Source organism: Oryctolagus cuniculus, chromosome 6 (assembly GCF_964237555.1).
Source record: "Oryctolagus cuniculus chromosome 6, mOryCun1.1, whole genome shotgun sequence".
Lineage (NCBI taxonomy): Eukaryota > Metazoa > Chordata > Mammalia > Lagomorpha > Leporidae > Oryctolagus > Oryctolagus cuniculus.
Genome location: NC_091437.1, coordinates 125,578,129 through 125,600,657, shown reverse-complemented (window position 1 = coordinate 125,600,657; position 22,529 = coordinate 125,578,129). Strand labels below are relative to the sequence as shown.

The window sequence follows — 22,529 nt, the reverse complement described above, 5'->3', positions numbered from 1 at the left end:
CGATTTGGGGAGTGAACCAGCAAATGGAAGACCTCTCTCTGCCTCTGCCTCTGTAATTCTGCCTTTCAAATAAATAAAATCTTTAATTATATACACACACATATATATAGGTTTTGAAAATTAGTCACAATAATACCTACATTTGAAAAACAGCAAATGCTTAGACAATCAATGTTTGGAGTATAAGTCTGTGGACTTCTTGAAATGCTAATTGAGACTGCTAATGTTTAGAATTACTAACAGAACTTCTAGAAGGTTTTGAAAATATTCAGATATATAAGGAACAAAGTTTTAAAGTACTACAATATGTAAATAAAACTTAATTTAAAATTCTGTTTAGAGTGCAAGTAAATATTTCTTTTAATATACTAAGGTCTACACCTTATCTTCCATTTTTAAAAGTCTGCTTTGCCATATGGTTTAGGAAAAAAGATTTCATTCTCCTGCTCCCTTCCTCACCCCGCACCCCCACCATCTGAAAAGCAAATGAGGTAAAACGGTAACCTTTAAGTTTGGTTTCCTTCAGCCTGATCAGGTATCAGCCTTGGCTCCCTCTGGCACTGTACCTGGGTTGACAGGTGAGGAGGAAGAGCCAGAGAAAGAAAGAAACAGCCTGTCATCAGCTGTGTGTTAAGAACTTCATTGTGGGGGCTGGTGTTGTGGCACAGCAGGTTATGTTGCCACCTGCAATGTCACATCACATCACATATGAACGCTGGTTTGAGCCCTGACTGCTCCAAATCCAACGTGCCTCCCTACTAATGCACCTGGGAAAGCAGCAGAAGATGGCCCAAGTGCTTGGGCTCCTACATCCACATGGGAAACCATGATGGAGTTCCAGGCCCCTGACTTTGGCTTGGCCCAGTCCCAGCCATTGTGGTCTTTTGGGGAGTGAATCAGTGGATGGAAAAATCTCTCTGCCTTTCAAGTAAATAAGTGATCTTTAAAGAAAAACATTTACATATATATACATATGTATATGTGTGTGTGTGTGTATATATATATATATATATATAAAAAGAATTTCATTGTGGAGAGCTGCCTTAGTGGGCATCTGAATTCTGAGTGCTTCCGAGTTTCAAGGCCATTAACTACCTTGCATCTCTTTAAGGCTTTGAATAAGAGTTGAGCCTGTACCTGTGAGCTGGAAGATGCCAAATCTTCACATCTTTGGCAGGTTCCCTAAGGCAGGTTCCCTAAGGGTAGAGGCAGGTTCATTCATTCAGCAGGTACATCAGTCAATCCAGATTTTTCTTCTGAACCACTTGAGTTGCAATATCAAATTCCTTCATCCCTAAATGCTTTTGTATGCATTTCCTAAGATTTACTTTGGGGCTGGCATTGTGGAGCAGTGAGTTAAGCTAAAGCTTATAAGCTGGCATCCTATATCAGAGTGCAAGTTTGAGTCCCAGCTCCTCTGACTTCTGACCCATCTCCCTGTTATTGCACCTGGGAAGATGGCCCAAGTGCTTAGGCCCCTGCCACACACATGTGGGAGAGCCAGATGGAGTAGCAGGCTCCTGGCTTCGACCTGGTCCAGCCCTGGCTGTGTTGCAACCATCTGGAGACTGAAACAGCAGATGGAAAATAATTATCCCTGCCTTTCAATAAGTAAATGCATTGAAAAAGATTTATTTCTTGGGGCCAGTGCTGTGGCGTAGCATAAGCTGCCACCTGCAGCGCCTGCACCCCATAAGGGCTCCGGTTCAAGTTCTGCTGCTCCACTTCTGATCTATCTCCCTTCTAATGGCCTGCGAAAAGCAGAAGATGGCGCAAGTGCTTGGGCCCCTACCACCCCCACGTGGAAGACCTAGAAGAAGCTCCTGGCTCCTGGCTTCATTCTGACCCAGCCCTGGCCATTTGGGGGGTGAACCTAAATGTGGGAGACATATCTCTCTTTCTCTCTCTCCCCTTTCTGTCTGTTAACACTGCCTTTCAAATAAGCAATCTTTTAAAAAATTTACTTCTATAGTCAATGTTATAATTATCAAAATTGAGAAATTAACACCAACAGAAGGTTAATAGAAGGTTCCCCAGTTTGGGTTTTCTGTTTCCTGGTCATGTAGGCTGGCCCTATTCAGGAGGCAGTAGTGGCAGGTTTTCCCAGTCTTGTCATTAAGATAAAAATGTCTGTAGGAGTTCTCTGTGGCAATGGTTAATATTTGTCCCTTTGTAACTAATAATTAATGTGTAGGAAACATATTAATCTATTCCTGCATATCACATCACCGCACACCTTAAGATAATCATCCCCGTCAAAATGTACAAGCATTGTTATGTTAATCAAAAAATTTAAAAAGACAAAATACACATACAAAAAAAAAAAAAAACCACTTTTGGGGCTGCCACTGTGGCACAGCAGGTTAAAGCCCTGGTCTGTGGTGCCGGCATCCCATATAGGTGCAGGTTCATGTCCCAGCTGCTCCACCTCCGATCCAGCTCTCTGCTCTGGCCTGGGAAAGCAGCGGAAGATGTCCCAAGTCCTTGGGCCCCTGTACCCACGTGGAAAACCCAAAGAAGCTCTTGGCTCCTGGGTTTGGATTGGCACAGCTCCAGCCTTTGCAGTCAATTGGGGAGTGAACCAGCAGATGGAAGACCTCTCTTTCTCTCTGCCTCTGCTAATCTCTGTGTAACACTTTCAAATAAATAAATAAATAAAACTTAAAAAAATTTCTTCCATTAAGTGGCTCTATCCAGTTAAACAAAATGATATTCACTAAACTACTGATATGCAAATGATCTAAATGTGCTGAAATTAGAATAAAGAACTATAATTACATTATCAGTAACTTAGAGTTTATCATTTAGAGGACTATAATAAAGAGCTATCATATACTATATGTGTGTATTTAGATAAATACATGTCTAAAGAAGACAAAGATAGGTTATAACATAATTCTAAGATTATGAAAGCCATATATAAAGGAAAGTCTGGACCATGGAAGCGTTCTTTAAAAATCTAAATTCATACAACTTAGTAAGTATATAAGGATGGCAGTAGAAACATGTCTTTTCTTTAAAACTGACATGGAGGGGCCGGTACTGTGGTGTAGTGGGTAAGGCTGCCACCTGCAGTGCTGGCATCCCATATGGGCACTGGTTCAAGTCCCAGATGCTGCACTTCCAGTCCAGCTCTCTGCTATGGCCTGGAAAAGCAGAAGAAGATGGCCCAAATCCTTGGGCCCCTGTACCTTCGTGGGAGACCTGGAAGAAGCTCCTGGCTCCTGGCTTTGGATTAGTCCAACTCCGGCTGTTGCAGCCATTTGGGGGAGTGAACAAGCGGATGGAAGACCTCTCTCTCTCTCTGCCTCTCTGTAACTCTGCTTTCAAATAAATATCTTTAAAAAAAACTTATATGAATAATTTTTATAAAATGTCAAAGACAGACATAGTATTAATAAAGCTGGAATATACTTACTCTTTGTACATAATGTTGAGGCCAACATGACCTTCCATAATGATGGAATCTTGGACAATCAATTCCGTATCTCAAATACTGCAGCAAAAGATTTAAACATTTATCTACTAATTCAAGGGAGGCCAATCCTTATTCTCTTTATATTCTGAAAGCAGAACTGTTTTGCCTGAATGAATGACTGCACCTGGAAAACTGTACCTGATGTAACAGTGTGTGTCATCCACTTTGCTTGGGTCAATTTTGTTTCACAGAAAGTGACCAATGGGGCCAGTGTTGCAGCACAGGGTGCCACGTGCGATGCCAGCATCCCATGTGAACACCAGTTCAAGTCCTGGCTGCTCCACTTTTGATCCAGCTCCCTGACCCTGGAAAAGCAGAAGATGGCTCAAACATTTGGGCCCCTACATCCACATGGAAGACCCAGTTAGAAGCTCCTGGTTTTGGCCTGCCCCAGCCCTGACTGTTGTGGCCATCTAGGGAGAGAACTAGAGATGGACAATCTCTTTCTCTGTCTCTCCCTACCTATCTCTGCAACTCTGCTTTTCAAATAAATCTTAAAAAAAAAAAAAAAAAAAGCAACCATTAAACCATTTCCCTTTCCTCATCCAAGGTTTGAAAAATACTCATACAGTATACAGAAAGGCCTATTACTTACCACAGGACATGTAGTATATGAAAAACTGAACTTAAAATGACATACGTATGCTGACAGCAAACACACTGCTACATTCTGTACCAAAGACACTGGAAATTTCACAAACATCTCATGACACAGTGATTTCCAAGGAATTTATTTAATTAGACTTTCAGAGGGCTCTAAAAATCTGCATTTTTCACAAAGACCCCAGATGATTCTAGGTTCTGCTTGCAAGCATAGTTTAAGAAAGTAATTTTAACCTTCATTTGTGTCACATTACATAAACAATAAAATTAAATTATAAGTCATGTAATCTAACTTCTTTACATTAAAAGATACCTAAATACAATATGGTTCAAAATGAAATCATACGTAGTTCAAAAAGATGCTAAACCAAAAGCCATACAACAATGAGAAACATTAACAGCAAATGCAAGTACAAATGAAGATATTCCTCTGAATGCACATTTCAACGCGCATCAAAGACCACCACTGTATTCATCTGAGTTAAGGAAAAAAAAAATGTAGTTGAAAATTACAGAAAAAGACTGAAGACTTCCAAATCACTTTACATGTGCAACAAGCTAGTTTGTTAATTTAAAATGCACAAAGACCTGGAATTCACTATTTATTACAACAACTAGATATAAAGTAAATAAAAGCTTTCAATTTTTATTAGCACTTTTCCCAACCAATGAAAAAAAACCCAATGTATCAAAAAGCACTGAATGCTAAAGGTAATAACTTGTGATTTTAAAAAAGTTATGTTAGAAAATTACAACTCACTCTCAGTGTTTAGTCTCATGTGTTGGCTCCACTTTTTCCTACTAAGTAGCATACACAATATTTGTATTACTCCTTGTATAATTTATTTGTCAAGCTGAACAATCAGTTCTTATGTAAATACAGAATCTCTGGAAAATAAACTTATGAGAATCAAAATCAACTAGTATTTCAATTATTTAGTGCTTCAGTTCTTGTCTATGAAAAATGCTAATAATATCTCTTTAATTAATCCAAAGTTCTTACGGTTTCTACCAGAAGTAGTGTCTATCAACCCCTGCATCACTCTACAGTTGGCTCCTACCTCAGATTTTAAAAGTAGAGTTAAAGGATACATCTTTTTGTCCTTTTCTTGTACATTATTCTGTATCCACATTCTCTGCATCTGATTGGATCCCTGGATTTTATTTCATTTTCAGTGTGACATTCTAGGGAGAAAAAAAAAAAAAAGGCTTACTCAAATTTAAAAGGAAAACAGTGCAGACAGGCAAATTATCTTAACCATATCAGGCAAGGGTATGATATTACAAAATATACTAAATGGGAAAGAAGAGAGTTGTGGGCAATGCTGTTTTTCCAGAGCAAATAAGAGTTTTAAGTGGTGCTACGAGGCGCTCCTTTATAACTTTAAACACCAATGACTCATTCATTCAAAGGATAAATGTAATAATTTCAAAAACAAATTAAGCAAAATACTCTTACTTTATGTAGCGTTATCCTTACCTCCACAAATATATATCATTGGCTGCTGCTTTGGGGGCTGAACGTCTTTCTGGGCGTCCATTGTCAGTCCCTGCAAACACAGAATCAAATCCTCAGTATTTCAAAGGGGTTCCTCACAAACCCGAACAGCCCTCCCTCCCCTTGTTTTTTCAGGAAAAACTGAAAGAGATCCCAGTTCCCCCTCATCTGCGCTCTTCTCCGTGCCTGGGAGTTAGGTCTAAGGGGCAAACCACACAGACACACACAAGTACTGAGAGTCGACCCCAAACTGGGCACGACAGAAAATGATCCGCATTTTGTTCCTTCATTATAATCTTCACAACAACCCTCAAGTGTCACTCCTGTTTTATACACGAAGAAAGCGAGGCTGAGAGATACTAGTTTGCGCAGGCAAAAGGATTCAGATTCGGCTCAAAACTCGAGTTCTCATCTAACACATGAATATCCCTCCAAAACGGAACAGACTAACCGCCGGGAAGAATACTAAAATAATTCCCAATGGCTAAACAGCTCAACTAAAAGAAACCAGGCAAAGCACTGACGGCACCAACTCCTCCACCAGCATCTCCTGACTCTAACCTCGCACTGGACCTTCTTAGCCCCCAAGTGTCTTTCTGGTTTGGCTCAAATACCCACACCTAAACCCCAGCCCCATAACTCCTTACCTGCGTAGAACGGAGAAACTCCGCATCTGCTCCCAACACGCAGTGTCGCTGTCAACTTCCGGCGCTGGCTTGTGACGCAAGACGAGCACCGCCCCTTCCGCCCCGGCCCGGCCCGGAAACCGAGTTTGCGCAAGACTCTAAAACTAGTTTCTTGCTCGCAACGGACTCTGTGGACATCAAGCACATTTTTTAACACTTAGCTATTCTCATTTTTCAGGAAAGAAAATCATTTTAACAGTTCTTCAAAGGAAGTTTGTATTTCTGACTCGTGAGATTGGCGGAAATGAACGCTTTTCCGGAAGGACCGAGACTAAGAGGGACGGAGGTGACAAGTGCCGGTGGAATCCTGAACGCGCCGTTCCTCTGATGACTTAGACTCGGTTAACCAGTGATTTTTTTTTTTTTTTTTTTTGTTACCCCGTAGAAAAGCACATTCTAGGCTGTTTTCAGGTTGTTGGGTACCTGTGCTGGGGCTGTGTGCCAGCCGCCTCCCGTCCTTGTCATGCTTGATCGTGTTTTTGCTCTCCAGCCCTTTGCTTCTCCCTCGCCTCCACGCCTGTTACTCGTTTTACAGTGCAGGCGCACCTGCGGGGCAGCGCCCTCGACACCTCGCACTTAAAGCTAAAGGATTTTGGTAGCTTTAGCGGTTCACTGGCCCTCCCTTGGTCCCATGTATTCCTAGGAGAAAAAAAAAAAAAAAAAAAAAAGACGTGCTTGTGGGAGTTGCATTCTTTCAAAGAATATTCAGTGGCATAAATGCCGATTAGATTCGAACATTTACATTCATTTACTTCTTTCACAAAAGATATTTTACTTAGAATAGAAGCAGAGCTAAGAAAATGAAATTATTACAACTTTATAGAAATAATTAAAGATTTATTTATTTGAAAGTCAGAGTTACACAGAGAGAGGAGAGGCAGAACCAGAGAGAGAGGGGACTTCCATCTGATGGTTCACTCTCCAATTCGCAGCAACGGCCGGAGCTGCCCGATCTTAAGCCAGGAGCCAGGAGCTTCTTCCTGGTCTCCCATGTGGGTGCAGGGGCCCAAGGACTTGGGCCATCCTCCACTGCTTTCCCGGGCCATAGCAGAGAGCTGGATCAGAAGAGGAGCAGCCAGGACTAGAACCGGCGCCCACATGGGCTGCTGGCGCTTCAGGCCGGGGGTTAACCTGCTGCGCCACGGCTCTGGCCCCAGAAATAATTGTTAACAGTTATTATAAAGTTAATTGTAGAAGCAGGCTTGCTTCCCCCACATGCACTGTGTCTTTGGTATCTTATTAAGTAGGACTCCATCCATCAACTTGAGAACTTTAGCTTCACCTTTCATTTCCAGAAGTTAAAACTGTGTGGTTGCATCTCCACAAACCAACTTGAGACATTCAACTGGGATTTCCCTGTCTTTCCAGGGGGCAGGAGTTTGGCCTAGCCCAGCTCCACTTCTCAATTCCAGCTTCCTGCTGATGGCCGTCCTGGGAGGCAGCAGTTTCTGGCTCAAGTACTTGATTCCCTCCCACCCACATGGGAGAACTGGATTAAGTGACTGGCTCCTGATTTCAACCAGGGCTGTTGTGTGCATTTGGGGAGCGAGCCAGCTGATTCACTCTCTGCCTCTGTGCCTCTGTAATAAAATAATAGTATTAGGGCCAGCATTGCAGTGTGGCAGGTAGGGCCACTGCCTGTGACATCAGCATCCCATATGGGCAGTGGTTCAAGTCTCAACTACTTCTCTTCCAATCCCACTCCCTGCTAGTATGCCTGGGAAGGCAGCAGAGGATGGCCAACTGTTTGGGCCCCTGCACACACGTGTCAGATCCAGAGGAGGCTCCTGACTCCTGGCTTTGGTCTGGCCAAGTCCTGGCCAGTGAGGCCATTTGGGGAGTGAACCAGTGGATGGAAGACACCTCTCTCTCTCTCTCTCTCTCTGCCTTTCAAATAAATAAACATTTTTAAATGGAGATTTTCACATAAAAAATCAAATATTTTTGGGGAAACAGCAATTTCCTGCTTCTTCCTCCACAAACATGCTAACACAGCATACATATGACCATCACCCCTGTTACAATCAAAGAGAAGCAGTCATTCAATACACGAGTCGCAATAGGCTTCTGTACGAGATGTATAGACAAAGTCATTATCTTAGGATAAAGATGAGAGAGTGGTTCTAGAACTGCAACTCGTTTCAAGCTGTCTTGTTTTCTAACAGCAATCAAAGTATCAAGGTGATTCTGATGATGCGTGGAGATGAATGGATCAACCCATGTAGAATTCGAATGGATCCTGCCTGGTACCCTATGAAATGGTAGGGTAGTGACAAATGATAGCACAGAGATTCAGATCTACACGTGTACATACTTGTTCCCAGTATGATACCTACCTTCCTAGCAGCTGGAACCGGGAGTTTCAGCGTCACTCCATAGCACGCTGAAGCATGCTCTATAGAAGCTACCCTTTGTCAACAAGAGCTAGCTTTCCTTGAGCACTTACTGCATGGCAGACATCACTGCATTGTTCTGTGCTAATGAGGGTGGTTGTCTTGCCATCTTGGACAGGAGTGCTTTTAACTTCTTTTAATATGGTTATGGAGATGGAAGTTGCTATTTTTGTCTTGAATATCTTTCCTTTTTCTTGTCTATATTTTAAGTATAGCTATATCATTTGTATGTTAGAATAATTAGAAAACTCTCCCATTACATTATTTTGAATGGTCCCCAAAGGAAATGTGAGCTCTTGTGGAAAGCAGGTGGGCTTCAGAATTCTGAGTCAATGATGCGGTGACACCAAACCCAAGAGAGGGAAGAGGGCGGAAAAAAGACTCTGATGGGTAAAAAACAAAAAATACAGCTCAGTAGCTTAAAGGTGGAGTATATATGAAATAAGTTCAATGTAAATGTAACTAGATGTCTTTTTGCCTTTTGGGGGGCAGAGGGATGAACTTGATCCATTGAGCAATATAAAAAAGTTATCATATGATCTTTTGCTCTTCAATCATACTATCTCAAGAAAAAATAAGTTACTGGGGGAAAAAAAAGAGAAAAGGACAATGTTTATTTTAAATAGCGTTTTGTGGGGAGCCGACATTGTGATGCAGTGGGTGAGTCCCATGTATCATCAGAAAGCTGCTTCAAGTTCCAGCTGCTTCTGATCCAGCTCTGTGCGAATTCACCCAGGAACGCAGTGCAAGGTGGCTCAAGTACTTGGGCCCCTGCCATCCATGTGGGAGACCAGATTGATTTTTGATTTCCGGACTCCTGGCTTGGCCTGGTTCAGCCATGGCTGTTGTAGCCATTTATGGAGTAAAACAGTGGATGGAAGGTGTGTGTGTGTGTGTGTGTCCCTCTCTCTTGGCTGCTCTGCCTTTCAAATAAATAAAAATAAACCTTAAAAGAATAAATGGAGTTTGGGGGTGTTACGTGGATTTTATTTACCCACAGGCAAAATTCCCTGCCCTGTTTACATTGGGATGGGGCCGGGGAGCAGACATTAAACAAAATAAATCAATACTGCCATGTTTCTGAAGATGATAACACAGAGGAAATTTAACCGAGAGACCGGATGAGATGATTGTCACAGAGATTTGTATTGAAGAGCTAGCAAGGGTACCATTCACTCCGAGAGGGATTGTGTGCGGGGACAGCTTTAAAGAGGTGCTGTTTTGAATGTAATTCACCAATTCCTCACCTCAGGTCTTCCTGGTGCCTCAAACTTGGCAACCCCCTTAGTTTCTCCCAAGCCTGGATTCCTCACCCTCTCGCCTTGTGGCCATGCAGTTGATTCTGCCAGCTGAATCGTCAAGTTCAGGTTCTTCTCCACCCCTACTACCTTCCAGAATAATGCAGTCTCCTTGTAGCCACCCTCACCTCTCTTAATTCTGTCCTCCAGCCTGTCTTCAGAGCAGTCTTTCTAAATCGCTCTGTGTTGCCTAGTAAACTTCAGACTTTCAACATGCATCCCAAACTCTTCATACCTTGCCTTCCGCCCCTTCTCAAGAATTTTCTCTTGCCCGTTCCGAAAGTCGTAGTCTTTAGCTCTAAAAAATTATGTGCCGTTTCACTAATGTGCCCAACTGTTGGAATCTTCCTGCTCTTGCACATTTTCTTTTGAGCTTGGAATTCCCTGTTGTCTGTGTTTTAAATTGCTCCCTGTCCCACCAAAATCCACCTCATGTCATGATCATTATGAAGGTAGCGCTGCACCCTTTTCCCAAGTAGCATTAGTTGGTCCCGCTCTCCTGTGCCGCAACACTTGTACCAATGAGGCCTTGAGCAGCAGTAGCCAGGCCTTGCTCCCTTTAGCTTGCCCTGTGCTTGGCCCAGTAATTGGCACATAGCTGGAACTTTGTTATTGTGATTTTTTAAAATGATTTATTTATTTATTTGAAAGTCAGAGTTACACACACACACAGAGGTCTACCGTCCACTGGTTCACACCCCAGTTGGTCACAATGGCCGGAGCTGCGCGGAAGCCAGGATCCAGGAGCTTCTTCCAGGTCTCCCAAGTGGGTGCAGGGGCCCAAGGACTTGGGAGATCTTCTACTGCTTTCCCAGGCCACAGCAGAGAGCTGCATCGGAAGTGGAGCAGCCGGGACTCGAACCAGCACCCATATGGGATGCTGGCACTGCAGGCGGCGGCTTTACCCGCTAAGCCACAGTGCCAGCCCCAATGATTGTGATTTTTGAGCATACTTCATTTAGGATGGCCAAGGGACAGTCACAAAGAGCATAAGTGCACGCAAGCGCGCACATGTGAATGTGTTTGTGTGTGTGTGTGTGTGTGTGTGTGTGTGTGAGAGAGAGAGAGAGAGAGAAAGAGAGAGAGAGAGGTAGTAGCGGCAGTACGAGTTCTGAGTGAGAATTATGTAGCATAGGATAATAGAAGCTAAATATTGAAGAAGGAGGTCTCATTTAGAGAGCAGGTGGGGGAAAGAAGGGGTCTTCGAAGCTGCCAAGGGCAGGACTGTGCCTAGTATATAATAGATAGCCAGTAAGGCCGGCGCTGCGGCTCAATAGGCTAATCCTCTGCCTGCGGCACCGGCACACCGGGTTCTAGTCCCAGTCGGGGCACCAGATTCTGTCCCGGTTGCCCCTCTTCCAGGCCAGCTCTCTGTTGTGGCCTGGGAGTGCAGTGGAGGATGGCCCAAGTGCTTGGGCCCTGCACCCGCATGGGAGACCAGGAGAAGCACCTGGCTCCTGGCTTCGAATCAGTGCGATGCACCAGCCAAAGCACGCCAACCGCGGCGGCCATTGGAGGGTGAACCAACGGAAAACGAAGACCTTTCTCTCTGTCCCTCTTTCTCTCTGTCCACTCTGCCTGTCAAAAAATAATAATAATAATAAAATAGATAGCCAGTAAACACTCATTGAACCTAGAGTTTAAAAAATTTATTTGGCAATGAGGGTATCTGGGAGTTTGGTTAGGGTTAGGATTAAGTTTAAACTATCAAACGCCGGCGCTGTGGCGTAGGAGGTAAAGCCACTGCCTGCAGTGCCGGCATCCCATATAGGCACCCGTTGAGTCCTGGCTGCTCCACCACCCATCCAGCTCTCTGCTATGGCCTGGGAAAGCAGTGGAAGATGGCCCAAGTCCTTGGGCCCCTGTACCCATGTGGGAGACCAGGAAGAAGCTCCTGGCTCCTGGCTTCAGATCGGCGTAGGTCCAGCTGTTGCGGCCGTCTGGGGAGTGAACCAGTAGCTGAAGGACCTCTCTCTCTCCCTCTCCTTCTCTCTGTGCAACTCTGACTTTCAAATAAATAAATAAATCTTTTAAAAAAAGTTTAAACTATCAAAAACAATTCACTTTTTCTCTTGAAGATTTATTTGAAAGACAGAGTTACAGAAAAAGAGAGGGAGAGACAGAGAGAAGGGTCTCCAACTGCTGGTTCACTCCCCAGATGGTTGTGGACGGCCAGGGCTGAGCCAGGCAGAAGCCAGGAGCGTCCTCCAGGCCTCCCACATGCGTGCAGGTGCCCAAGCACCTGGGGCATCTTCCCCTGCTTTCCCCTGCATTAGCAGGGAGCGCTCGGGCACTCCTCCCGCTGGGTCAGGGAGATGCCTGCGGGTACTCGGGCGGCCGCTGGGGGCGCTGCGGGGCCGGGGGAGGCGTGGCGCGGCGCGGGCCGGGGCGGGGCTGCGCGCAGCGGTTACTCGCGGCGGGCAGTTCAAACCGAAGGAGGGAAAGGCGGCGGCCCCAAGCGGACCTGGCGTGGGGGTTGCCATAGCCCGGCATCCCTGGGGGCCCTGCCGCGGCTCCTCCCCGACGCGCCCGGCTCCCCTGCCCCCAGTCCCGCCCGGGCGCCGCGCCTTCGGCCTCAAGGTGGGCGGCCGAGGGCCCCCAGGTGTGCGCCGGCTAACGGGCCCCCGGACGCCCCCACGCCCGCGCCCCACTGTGTTGTTTTCCAGGTGCCAGGGCCTGCTCGCAGCCGTTCGCTGCTCTGCTCCAGGTGCCGCCAGCCCGGCCTGGAGAAGGTCGCGGGAGGGCACGAGCGGATCCTCGGCGTCCCGGTGAGACCGTTACGCGGCCAGCCGCACGCAGCGCCTCAGGGGCCGGGAGTGAGGCTCCCGCTGCCTTTCCGGAAACCCGGCTGGGGAAGCTCCTCTGGAGAAAAACCCGGCTCGGGAGAGTCCTGTTCCCTGGAGGGGCTGCAGGAAAAAACAAAAACAAACCCGAGGGATCGCGGCTCCGGGCCTCTGGACGCGCTAGGAGCGCTCCCTGCGGCGCACACCTCGGTGGAACCGAGTCGTAGCAGTGTTGTGCCGCTGCCGTCGCGTCAGGATGAGTTGTTCAACCTGAGGGTGGTTTTCTTTTTCTTCCCTTTGAGGGACATGACTGTGGCATGAATTTGAAAGGCAGAGGTGAGAGGTTTTCTGATTTGGAAGGCTGCGTAGCTTTGACGTCTAAGAGCTCGAGACTTCCTGATGGTAAGAGCTGCCTCCTTGACAAAGGAAGACGATTCGAATACGGTTAAATAGTAAATGTGTGATTTTCTGAATCGAGAGATGCTTTTCCAAAAAAGAGCGCTTTAGAGATGTGTTCTTAACACTTGATCGGGAGCCGGGTTTTTAAAAAGCCGACTGAAACAGACTGGTTTGATCGGTCGGTGCACATTCCCTGATTTTACATGGATGCTTTTAAAGAATTTCGAGTTTTTGAAAAATCAAGTTTTGAGACCATCTTCGGGGTAGTCAAAGATGAAAAGAATGACAACAGGGAAAGCTCTTTGGAGGCAGCTGCAAATGTGTAGATGAACAGAAAAATATAAGGGGTGTGTGTCTGTGTGTGTGATGCCAGTAGCTTGTGGCTTTTAGGGGAGGGGATAATACTACCGCCTAGTTTCTAACTATTTTGCCTCTCGGTTTCCCAAATTCGAGCATAGTGAGACACCTAGTGGTAAAATAGCAGAACGGTTACATTTTATTTATTTGAGACAGCATCACTTTGTCACTCCCCAAATGCTGGTAACAGGCAGGGCCAGGTCAGGCCAAAACCAGGAGCCAGGAAATCTATCCAGGTCTCCCAAGAGCGCTGCCTCCCAGTCACACATTGTTAGGAAACGAATCAGGTGCTCTCATAAGGGATGCTGCTATCCCAAGGGGCATCTTAACCACTGCACCAGATCCCTGTCCTTTTAAAAGCATTCCCTGACCTAATTTTACCAAACCGAGTACAAACTGTTTTTTAATACAATGATTCTCAGAGATGGGGAAATTAAGATGTAATTTGAAAACACAATCTGTATTATTAATACTTGGAAAACAAAAAAGATTTTAAAATATGAGCACAGATTTTAAAATATGAACACATTGTAGAAAGCAAAGTTTGATCATTGTTTTGGCTCTTAACACGTGTGCAGAAGTTAGCATAGATCTGAGGGCATGTAGATAGCTAAGGAATATGTGTGGTGGGCATTGGGGCTCAGGGGCTTAAGCCATCGCCCGGGACATCTGTGTCACTTTTCCTGAGTGCCAGTTTGACTCCTAGCTGTTCCAATCCAGATTCCTGCTAATGCACTTGAAGCAGCAGGTGATGGTCCAAGTACTTAGGCTCTGCCACCCATGTAGGAGAACCAGGCTCCTGACTTGAGCCTGGTTTAGCCCCACTGTTGTGGGCATTTGGGGAGTAAACTAGCAGATGGAAGATCTCTGTACATCTCTCCCTCTCTCTCTGTCACTCTACCTTCTAAATAAATAAATCCTTTTTAAAAAGGAAGATGTGTGAGATTTATCTACAGGAGGTGTGGAAGGGGTAGGTGTTGTGGCCCAGCTGGTTAAGCTGCTGCCTGCGATGCCCACATGCCCTCCCAGAGTGCCAGTTCAAGTGCTAGCTGCTCTGCTTCTGATCATGCTGCCTGCTAATGCATCCTGGGAGGTAGCACTTGATGGCCCAGTAATTGGGTTCCTGCACCCATGTGAGAGACCTAAATGGGATTCCAGGTTCCTGGCTTTGCCCTGGCCCAACCCTGGCTGTTGTGGGCATTTGGAGAGTGAACAGTAGGTGGAAGATTCTCTCTCTCTCTCCCTCTCTCTCTCTCTCTCTCTGTGTCCACTTTGCCTTTTAAGTAGATGAAAAATAAATATTAAATTATTTTAAGGGGGTATATGATTCTGTTTTAATTATTTTAAAGATTTACGTATTTTAAAAGAGATGTAGATAGAGAGAGAAAAGAGTGAGAGATCTGCCATTGGCTGGTTCACTCCCCAGATGGCTATAACAGCCAGCACTAAGCCAGGCCGAAGTCAGAAGCTTCAGATGGGTCTCCCCCTTGGGTGGCAGGGTCAGAACACCTGAGTCATCTTCAGCTGCTATCCTTGGGCCATTAGCAGGGAGCTGGATGGGAAGTGGAACAGCTGGGACATGAGCCGGCACCCACACGGGATGCCAGCATCACAGGAAGCAGCTTTACCTGCTACACCACAGTGCCCGCCCCTGCTTTAAGTTTTTTTAATTAATTTTTTTTGTTTGTTTATTTGAAAGCCCCTGGCTTGAAAGGCAGGGACAGAGAGATCTTTTATCCACTTGCTCACTCCCCAAATGCCTACAACAGCTGGGGCTGAGCCAAGCTTAAGCCAGGAGCCCAGAGCTCAATCCCAGTTTCTGGTATGGATAGCAGAGACCCGAATACTTGGGACATCGCCTGCTGCCACCCTGGGTGCACAGTGGCAGGAAACTGGAGTCTGAGACAGAGCCAGTGCTCTAAGATAGGCGCTCTGAAATGGGATGCAGGCATCCCAAGTGGCGTCCTAACTGACGTGCCAAATGCCCGCTCTGAGAGTATCGTTTTAAAAGGTTAGATACTTTCCCCAGTAAAAATGATCTCCCAATGATCATAATACCATAAAGAAATGTTTTGTTCTGTTTGAAGTTAGCATTTTTTTAAAAGATTTACTTTATTTATTTGAAAGCCAGAGTTACAGAGAGAGGGGAGAGACAGAGAGAGCTCTTCCATCCACTGGTTCACTCCCCAAATGGCTGCAAAGGCCAGGGCTGGGCCAGACTGATGCCAGGAGTCAGAAGCTTCATCCAGGTCTCCTACATGGGTGCAGGGGCCCAAGGACTTCAGCCATCCTTTGCTGCTTTCCCAGGCCATTAGCAAGGAGCTAGATCAAAAGTAGAGAAGCTGGGACTCGAACCAGTGCCTGTATGGGATGCCAATGTCGCAGGCAGCAACTTTACCCACTATGCCACAATGCTGGCCCCAGCAATTTGATTTTGTAGCAAGCCCATTCTGTTACATATTTAACTGTTGTATATTAGGCATAAATAAACTACTATACCATTATAGTTCACTAAAATAAATTTTCTTAATATTGTTAAATTTTTTTTAATTTTTATTTTTATTTGAAAGGCAGAGAGAAGTAGAGGAAGGAGAGAGATCTTCCATCTGCAGGTTCACTCCCCAAATGACTACAACAGCCAGGGCTGAGACAGGCTGAAGTCAGGAGCCTGGAACTCCATCTGGGTCTCCCACATTGGTGGCAGGGACCCAAGGACTTGAGCTGTCTCCTGCTCTCTCCCAGGATGCACATTAGCAGGAAGCTGGATTGAAAGTCGAGCAGTCAGGACTCGAATCAGGCATTCCAATGTGGGACACGGGTGTCCCAAGCAGCTATTTCATTGCTGCACCAAACACCCCACCACTGTCCCCGCCCAAAATCTTTTAATAGAGGAAAAAAATCATGCCTTTGGCCTACAGAAAACTGAAGGAATGATAATTTTCTTCATGTCTTTTTCATAATCTGGAGAGGTATCAAAAACTGTAATACATTTCTTATCTTTGCTTTAAGATTTAATTCAAATTTCTTTTTCTAGAAAAGATTTATTTTATTTATTTGAAAGACAGAGTTACAGAGAGAGGTAGAGACAGATAAAGAGGTCTTCCATCTGCTGGTTCACTCCCCAGATGGCTGCGACGGCCAGAGCTGTGCCGATCTGAAGCCAGTAGCCAGTAGCTTCCTCCGGGTCTCCCACATGGGTGCAGGGTCCCAAGGACTTGGGCTATTCTCCACTGCTTTCCCAGGCACATCATCAGGAAGCTGGATCGGAAGTGGGCAGCCTGGACTCGAACCAGCTCCCATATGGGATGCTGGAACTGCAGGCTGGGGCTTTAACCTGCTGTACCACAGTGCCGGCCCCTCAAATAAAGAAGGAATGTGCATATGCTGTTGAAAAAGTTAAGGAGTAAAATATTGCCTAGTGTTAATCTTTATCCATATAATTACTGAGTATTCTTTAAGTAATTGATTTGAATTCATTATTTGCAACTTGAAGTGTGTTATAAACTGTGGTTACCCTGACAAATAGTTGTCTATTTGCTAATTCAAGTCTGAAACTGGAGCTTAGGTTTCAAAAACCATGTAGAAGGCATGAGTAGGTGTGGCATGCCAAGTTTGAAGCAGCCCCCTATCTGTGGTGCAGTGATTCATGTTCGTAATTTAGCAGTGAGATAGTGTCTCTCTCTCTCTCTCTCTCTCTCTCTCTCTCTCTCTCTCTCTGAGAGGCAGAAAGAGGGACAGATAGAGTGCCCATCCATTGGTTCACTCCCCAAAATGCCTGCAAGAGCTAGAGGTGGGCCAGGCTGAATCTCCTAGCTGAGAGCCCTATCCAGGTCTCCCACATGGGTGGCAGGAACCCAATTACTTGAGCCTTCACTGCTGCCCCCGGGGTCCAGCAGGAAGCTGGAGTCAGGGGTCAGAGGCAGGCATCCAGCCCAGGTACTGTGACATGGGATGTAGCAGTCTTTTTTTTTTTTTCTTTCTTTTTTCCCCCATAGCCAGATAGAATTTATCCAGAGAAAATAAACTTGCAGAGGTTGACCAACCGCCATCATGCTCACAGAGTGAACAGGTGGCAGAGGCCTTGACCCCAGCAGGCTGGGCCCTATAAAAGGGCTACGGGGCTAGGGGTTGGGGTGGGCGGGCAGTAGGCAGCTATGAGCTTCTCCATACTGGTCTCAAGTTTTGTCCCACTGGCTTCTAAACTGGGGAGCAATGCAGGGGGTGAGATTGAACTGGTCTCTTGAGAGAAGGCAGGGGTAACTAGAACCCAGAATGGCTGAGGCTTATGTCCTTGTTCCATCAACTCTGACTCTGAGTATAGATAAGGAGATGGAACCATTTTCTTTCTGGCTACTTCCTGCTGATATGGGGTGTTGATGCAGGGCCGGGTATCTATACCCCAGATCAGATTCATTGAAGAGCAGTCTTGTGTTGTTCCTGTGTGATGGCTTGGGATATAGCAGTCACTCCTTCCTGCAAGAACCTTTGGAATTAGTTAATTATCCATGGTGGAAACAGGAGCACTATGATTATGAAGATAAAAGGGGATATCAGAGATTGCCCGTGGTGGAAAAGATGGACGAAATGAGGAGGACAAAGGGGAAAACAGGAAAGCAGGAGTCCTGTCCAGTTAGTGGGAAGACAGGTGTATGCCTGGTTGCCACAGGGACAGAACACTCCCATTTTGTTTCCAAAACTAAAGACAGAGTCATTAGAGAATCTAAGAAAGGTGCTGTGCAAACCAGGAGGGAGTTTTCCCATTGAGAGGCAAACAGAAACTGACAGGAGGGGCTTGAAAATAATCAGGTGGGCATTAAGGCCTGGCCAGGTATATGTGAGGTCCAGACCCCTCTCTTCACTGGAAGAGACATCGTAAGGGAGGTGTGAACCTCCTTAGGGAAGGCACCCTGTTGACTTCCATTACCTAGCTGGCCTGGGAGGAGAGCTGGCCTGCATAGGCAGTTAGTATCGAATAGGTGGCATCTTTAAAAGAAAGTTTACAGCTCTGCCTTGATTGTTACTGGCCCTAGGCTGTCCTCCTGATGGTGGTGGTTACTTTGGAAGCTGGCAGAGTGAAGTGCTTTTTCAGCTTGGGGCCAATAGGATCTGTGGTTCTGACCCTTCAACCCCTAGGGCAGTTCTGTTTTCAGTGGCCTGGCTCTTGGAAGAGCTGACAGCTTCTTGCCCAATGTCCTGGCTCCTCATATTGAAAAGAGGTGCCATTTGGGGGTGGACTGGCCTTGTTGGGTCTCCTTGATGACAGATCATTGTGTAAAGCAGCTATTAATTGGCCTGCCACCTATCCCTACATTGCTCCTGCTGCCTTGCTCCTCTTCCTCCTGGTCTCTGTTAAAGTAGAACACACAGGAAGCCTTCAGGAATGTTGGCCAAGGGGTACTCAATTCTGTCCCTAATCTTGGTGGCCTGAGCTAGAAATCTGTGGTCACAGGCTTGACAATATTCTTCCTGTGAAACAAGACAATGCCCATGAGGAAAGCTATGTCCTTTTATGTAAGACAAAACATTAAGACCACCTCATCCAAAGTGTCTTATATGAGGTCTAAAGATCAAACATCCTGATGGAGAGCCCTACAGAACAAACTGAGTTTTCCATCTTGAAGAGAATAGAGAAATGAGGGTACAAGTCAGGCTTCCCAGCTAGCTTAATATCAAGTGAAAATTTAGTAACAATTTTAACTGTCAAATAACCTACGAAACATTTACCAAAAGGTCCAATGCCTTCTATGTTTTTAAGAGTATATGTAGTTGGAAATATTTTTTTGAGTAACACAAGTGTAAGCCAATTAAAACAGGGCTCTTACTAAATTTTCCCATGAACACACAGTGTGTATACATGTATAATACATTACAGGAGAGAGCAACAAAACAGTCTCAGTGATTAGCAAAGAGATTTTGGCTGCCACTACATAAGGCAGGGCATGAACATTCTTTGGAGTGAAGTTGCTCAGGACTTACGGCTGTTCTGGGTTTTTCTACGCTAGCCCCGCCAAATATATTACTGGAGACGGCTGGAATGGAGGTTTCATCTTCGTGTGAGGTGTGGCTCCATTATGTTAGGGTTTAGGAGTTCAGTGTTTGTGGAAGAAGAGGAGGTGGCTGGTTAAAGAAGACTTTATTTTAGGGAAGACAGGATGGGGGTAAGGGGAGAGTAGGGGAGAGAGGGCGGAGTTGGGGTGGGGATGTCGAAGTCAGGCTTCATTGCGTTTGAACAGCAGGCAGAATCCTTTCTGGCTGCTTGTTGGGGAGCTGCAGAGCGCCGCCTGGACCCTGATAAGGTGGGCGGGGAGATGTGAGAAAGGCTCCTGGGTGACGGGCTTTCAGAGCAATAAACATTGTGTTGCTTTTACTCTGTATTTCAGTGCCCAAGAGGAGAGAGTGGCAGGGGTGGGGGGATCGGCAAGAGGAGAGAGGCGGTTTCGGCTGCCAGTGAGGAGGAGTGGGGGAGCCAAACAGGCTCTGCTCCTGAGGCAGCAGCACCCCTGAGGGAAGAGCAAGAGTGGAAGATGAGACAGTCAAGGGTTCGAGAGGAGGCTCCAAGTCTATCTCCTGCCCAAGGGCTTGGAATGAGGAAAGTCAACCTCAGAGGAGGACAAAGCCTGGGATGTGGGGGACCTCTGACCATTTGCTGATTCTCTGTGTAGAGTTATTAAAATCTTAAGAGAAGTTTGAGATGAAAATGCCAAATTAGTATCATTGTCCAATTTATATCAAGGCCAAATTTTAGTGCGGAGATGGATTAATCGCCTCCACTTTATCTCCCACTTCAGGCCCAGCTTGCTGAGTCTTTTAAGAGGCAGGCCAGAGGGGAGTCAAAATTTGGAACTCATAGATTAAGCAAAATAGGGTCTGAAGGAAGAGGGTCCTTTTACAGGGTGTCCCCCGAGAGAGAATCACGCCAATGGAGAACCTAAGTTCTGAGTCCTCTAAGAGGAGTGAGAAGGAATCCCCACAGTTAGACCAGCGTCCCACTTCTAAGCTGCGATAGGTGGGCATTTCCCCTGATCAAGGGAAACCAATCTAACACCCAGGCCCTAGGAGGGGGGATGAACGGGTCACGGGCATTGTCCCAGTGCACTTAAGGAGACGGAGACCTCTCTTACCAATCCAATGGGTTGAGAATTAGGTCCGACGTGGGCACGGAGCAATGAGATCCGGAAAAGGCTCTGGCTGTGAATTTGTTGGGAAATAAGAAATGCAAGCGGGAGTGAGAACATGTTCTGGAGAGGTGTCAGCCACCCAGGTCAGAAGGGAGAAAAAAGGTTGTAGGAAAGAGAAGGTGAGGGGCACGCAGAGAGAGTCAAAAGGGGAAGGAGTTCAGAAAGGGGGAAAAAAGTCGGGGGTGGGGGTCACAGCTCTTACCCAGAGACCAGGTCCTCTGCTCCCCTCCTCACACAGGGCACCAAAATATAAGGAAAAGGGGGGCACAGAACAGGGAGGAGACAGGGTACAAACTCGCAGCCAGACCAAATTTAGTCAGAGAAAATAAATCCATAGAGGTTGACCAACTGCTGTCAGGCTCATAGACTGAACACGGGGCAGAGGCAGCAGTCTTAACCACTGAGGCGAATGCCCACCCTCAGAGAGTCCTTTTGAAAAGTGTTCAGCCTGGGAATTCAGACATTTCGAATGGGAACTGGATTTCTGCAGCAGACCTAATACGTGTGCATGAATATACACATGCTGATTGCAGTTAGAGCTAGTGGGAGCAACCATTATTTGACACATTTTCCAAAGCTGTGTTTAAAAACTAGCTTTTTATTTATTTATTTGAAAGGCAGAGTTAGAGAGACAGAAGGCAAGACAGATCTTCCATTTGCTGGTTCACTCCCCAGATGGCCACAATGGCCAGGGCTGGCCCAGGTGCTTCATCTGGGTCTCCCACATGGGTGTAGGGTCCTTGGGCCATCTTCTACTGCTTTCCCAGACACATTAGCAGGGAGCTGGATGGGAAGTGGAGCAGCTGGGACTTGAACCTGCACCCATATGGGATGCCAGTGTCACAGGCAGAAGCTTAACATGGTATACCACAGTGCTGGCCTCAGCATAGTGTTTTTAAAGTATATTTATCTACATCACTGAACTTTGAAAGGATATCCAACTGACTAATAAAGGCCATGCCAAATAAGCTAGAGCATTAGAACTGAATTAATTGCTTTAGTGCTGTTAAAATCATGAGATAATAAAATAATTTTAAAATTAAGTTGCTAGGTTTTTTTCTTTCTAGGAGTAATTCAAGAAAATGCTTGTGCACACTACTTAGATTATGGTTCAGTGAATTTTCATTTTAAAATTTTTTATGTATTTATTTATTTGAAAAACAGAGTTACAGAGAGAGGTAGAGGCAGAGAGAGAGAGAGAGGTCTTGCATCCGCTGGTTGACTTCCCAAATGGTTGCAATGGCCAGAGCTGAGCTGATTTGAAGCCAGGAGCCAGGAGCTTCTTCCAGGTCTCTCACATGGGTGTAGGGGCCCAAGGAGTTGGGCCATTTTCCACTGCTTTCCCAAGCGCATTAGCAGGTAGCTGAATCAGAAGTGGAGCAGCTGGGGCTCAAATCAGCTCCCATATGGGATGCTGGTGCTGCAGGCCAGGGCTTTAACCCACTGCACCACAGCACCGGCCCCAATGAATATTGTTATGTTGAAACATATACATCAGTGTATTGTGGAGTTGATTTTTTTTAAAAGTAAACTTTTGGCCGGCGCCGCGGCTCACTAGGCTAATCCTCCGCCTTGCGGCGCCGGCACACAGGGTTCTAGTCCCGGTTGGGGCGCCGGATTCTGTCCCGGCTGCCCCACTTCCAGGCCAGCTCTCTGCTGTGGCCAGGGAGTGCAGTGGAGGATGGCCCAAGTGCTTGGGCCCTGCACCCATGGGAGACCAGGAGAAGTACCTGGCTCCTGCCATCGGATCAGCGCGGTGCCCCGGCCGCAGCGCACCGGCTGCGGCAGCCATTGGAGGGTGAACCAACAGCAAAAGGAAGAGCTTTCTCTCTCTCTCTCACTGTCCACTCTGCCTG

General features: G+C 46.2%; 3 protein-coding genes across 10 annotated transcripts in view; 1 reads left to right on the top strand and 2 right to left on the bottom strand.

The window, feature by feature from the left end:
* The window catches only part of SPAG1 (sperm associated antigen 1), a 132,976-nt gene extending 127,710 nt beyond the window's left edge, over positions 1-5,266 (bottom strand). For all 3 annotated transcript variants that reach the window (XM_070075361.1, XM_051843956.2, XM_070075363.1), the window contains exons 1-2: positions 5,143-5,266; positions 3,617-3,783 (exon numbers count right to left, since the gene is read on the bottom strand). In XM_070075361.1, coding sequence (XP_069931462.1) covers positions 3,617-3,725 — 109 coding nt within the window. In that variant the 5' untranslated portion in view covers positions 3,726-3,783; positions 5,143-5,266. The remainder of the gene's footprint in view (positions 1-3,616; positions 3,784-5,142) is intronic.
* Positions 4,194-6,929, bottom strand: POLR2K (RNA polymerase II, I and III subunit K). The gene is made up of 4 exons (XM_017341461.3): positions 6,227-6,929; positions 5,562-5,631; positions 5,174-5,266; positions 4,194-4,547 (listed from the first exon to the last, which is right to left on the bottom strand). Exons 2-4 carry the CDS (start codon positions 5,620-5,622, stop codon positions 4,525-4,527), a joined length of 177 nt encoding a protein of 58 aa, XP_017196950.1. The 5' UTR covers positions 5,623-5,631; positions 6,227-6,929; the 3' UTR covers positions 4,194-4,524.
* A 5,468-nt stretch (positions 6,930-12,397) lies between these two features.
* Positions 12,398-22,529, top strand: part of FBXO43 (F-box protein 43) — a 23,923-nt gene continuing 13,791 nt past the window's right edge. For 5 of the 6 annotated variants that reach the window (XR_011389264.1, XM_002710712.5, XM_070075358.1 and 2 more), the window contains exon 1: positions 12,398-13,141. Coding sequence is in view for 5 of the 6 variants with exons in the window: in XM_002710712.5 (XP_002710758.3) it covers positions 13,057-13,141 (85 nt within the window). In the remaining variant the exon portion in view is untranslated. The remainder of the gene's footprint in view (positions 13,142-22,529) is intronic. The other variant, XM_070075357.1, reaches the window with a different exon arrangement.

Coding starts and splice junctions, on each gene's coding strand:
- POLR2K (XM_017341461.3), bottom strand. CDS start 5,622: ATGGACGCCCAGAAAGACGTTCAGCCCCCAAAGCAGCAGCCAATGATA. Junction 5,267..5,561: donor AATGATATATATTTGTGGAG/GTAAGGATAACG, acceptor TTTTCTCCCTAG/AATGTCACACTGAAAATGAA. Junction 4,548..5,173: donor CAAGAAAAGGACAAAAAGAT/GTATCCTTTAAC, acceptor AGATGAATACAG/TGGTGGTCTTTGATGCGCGT.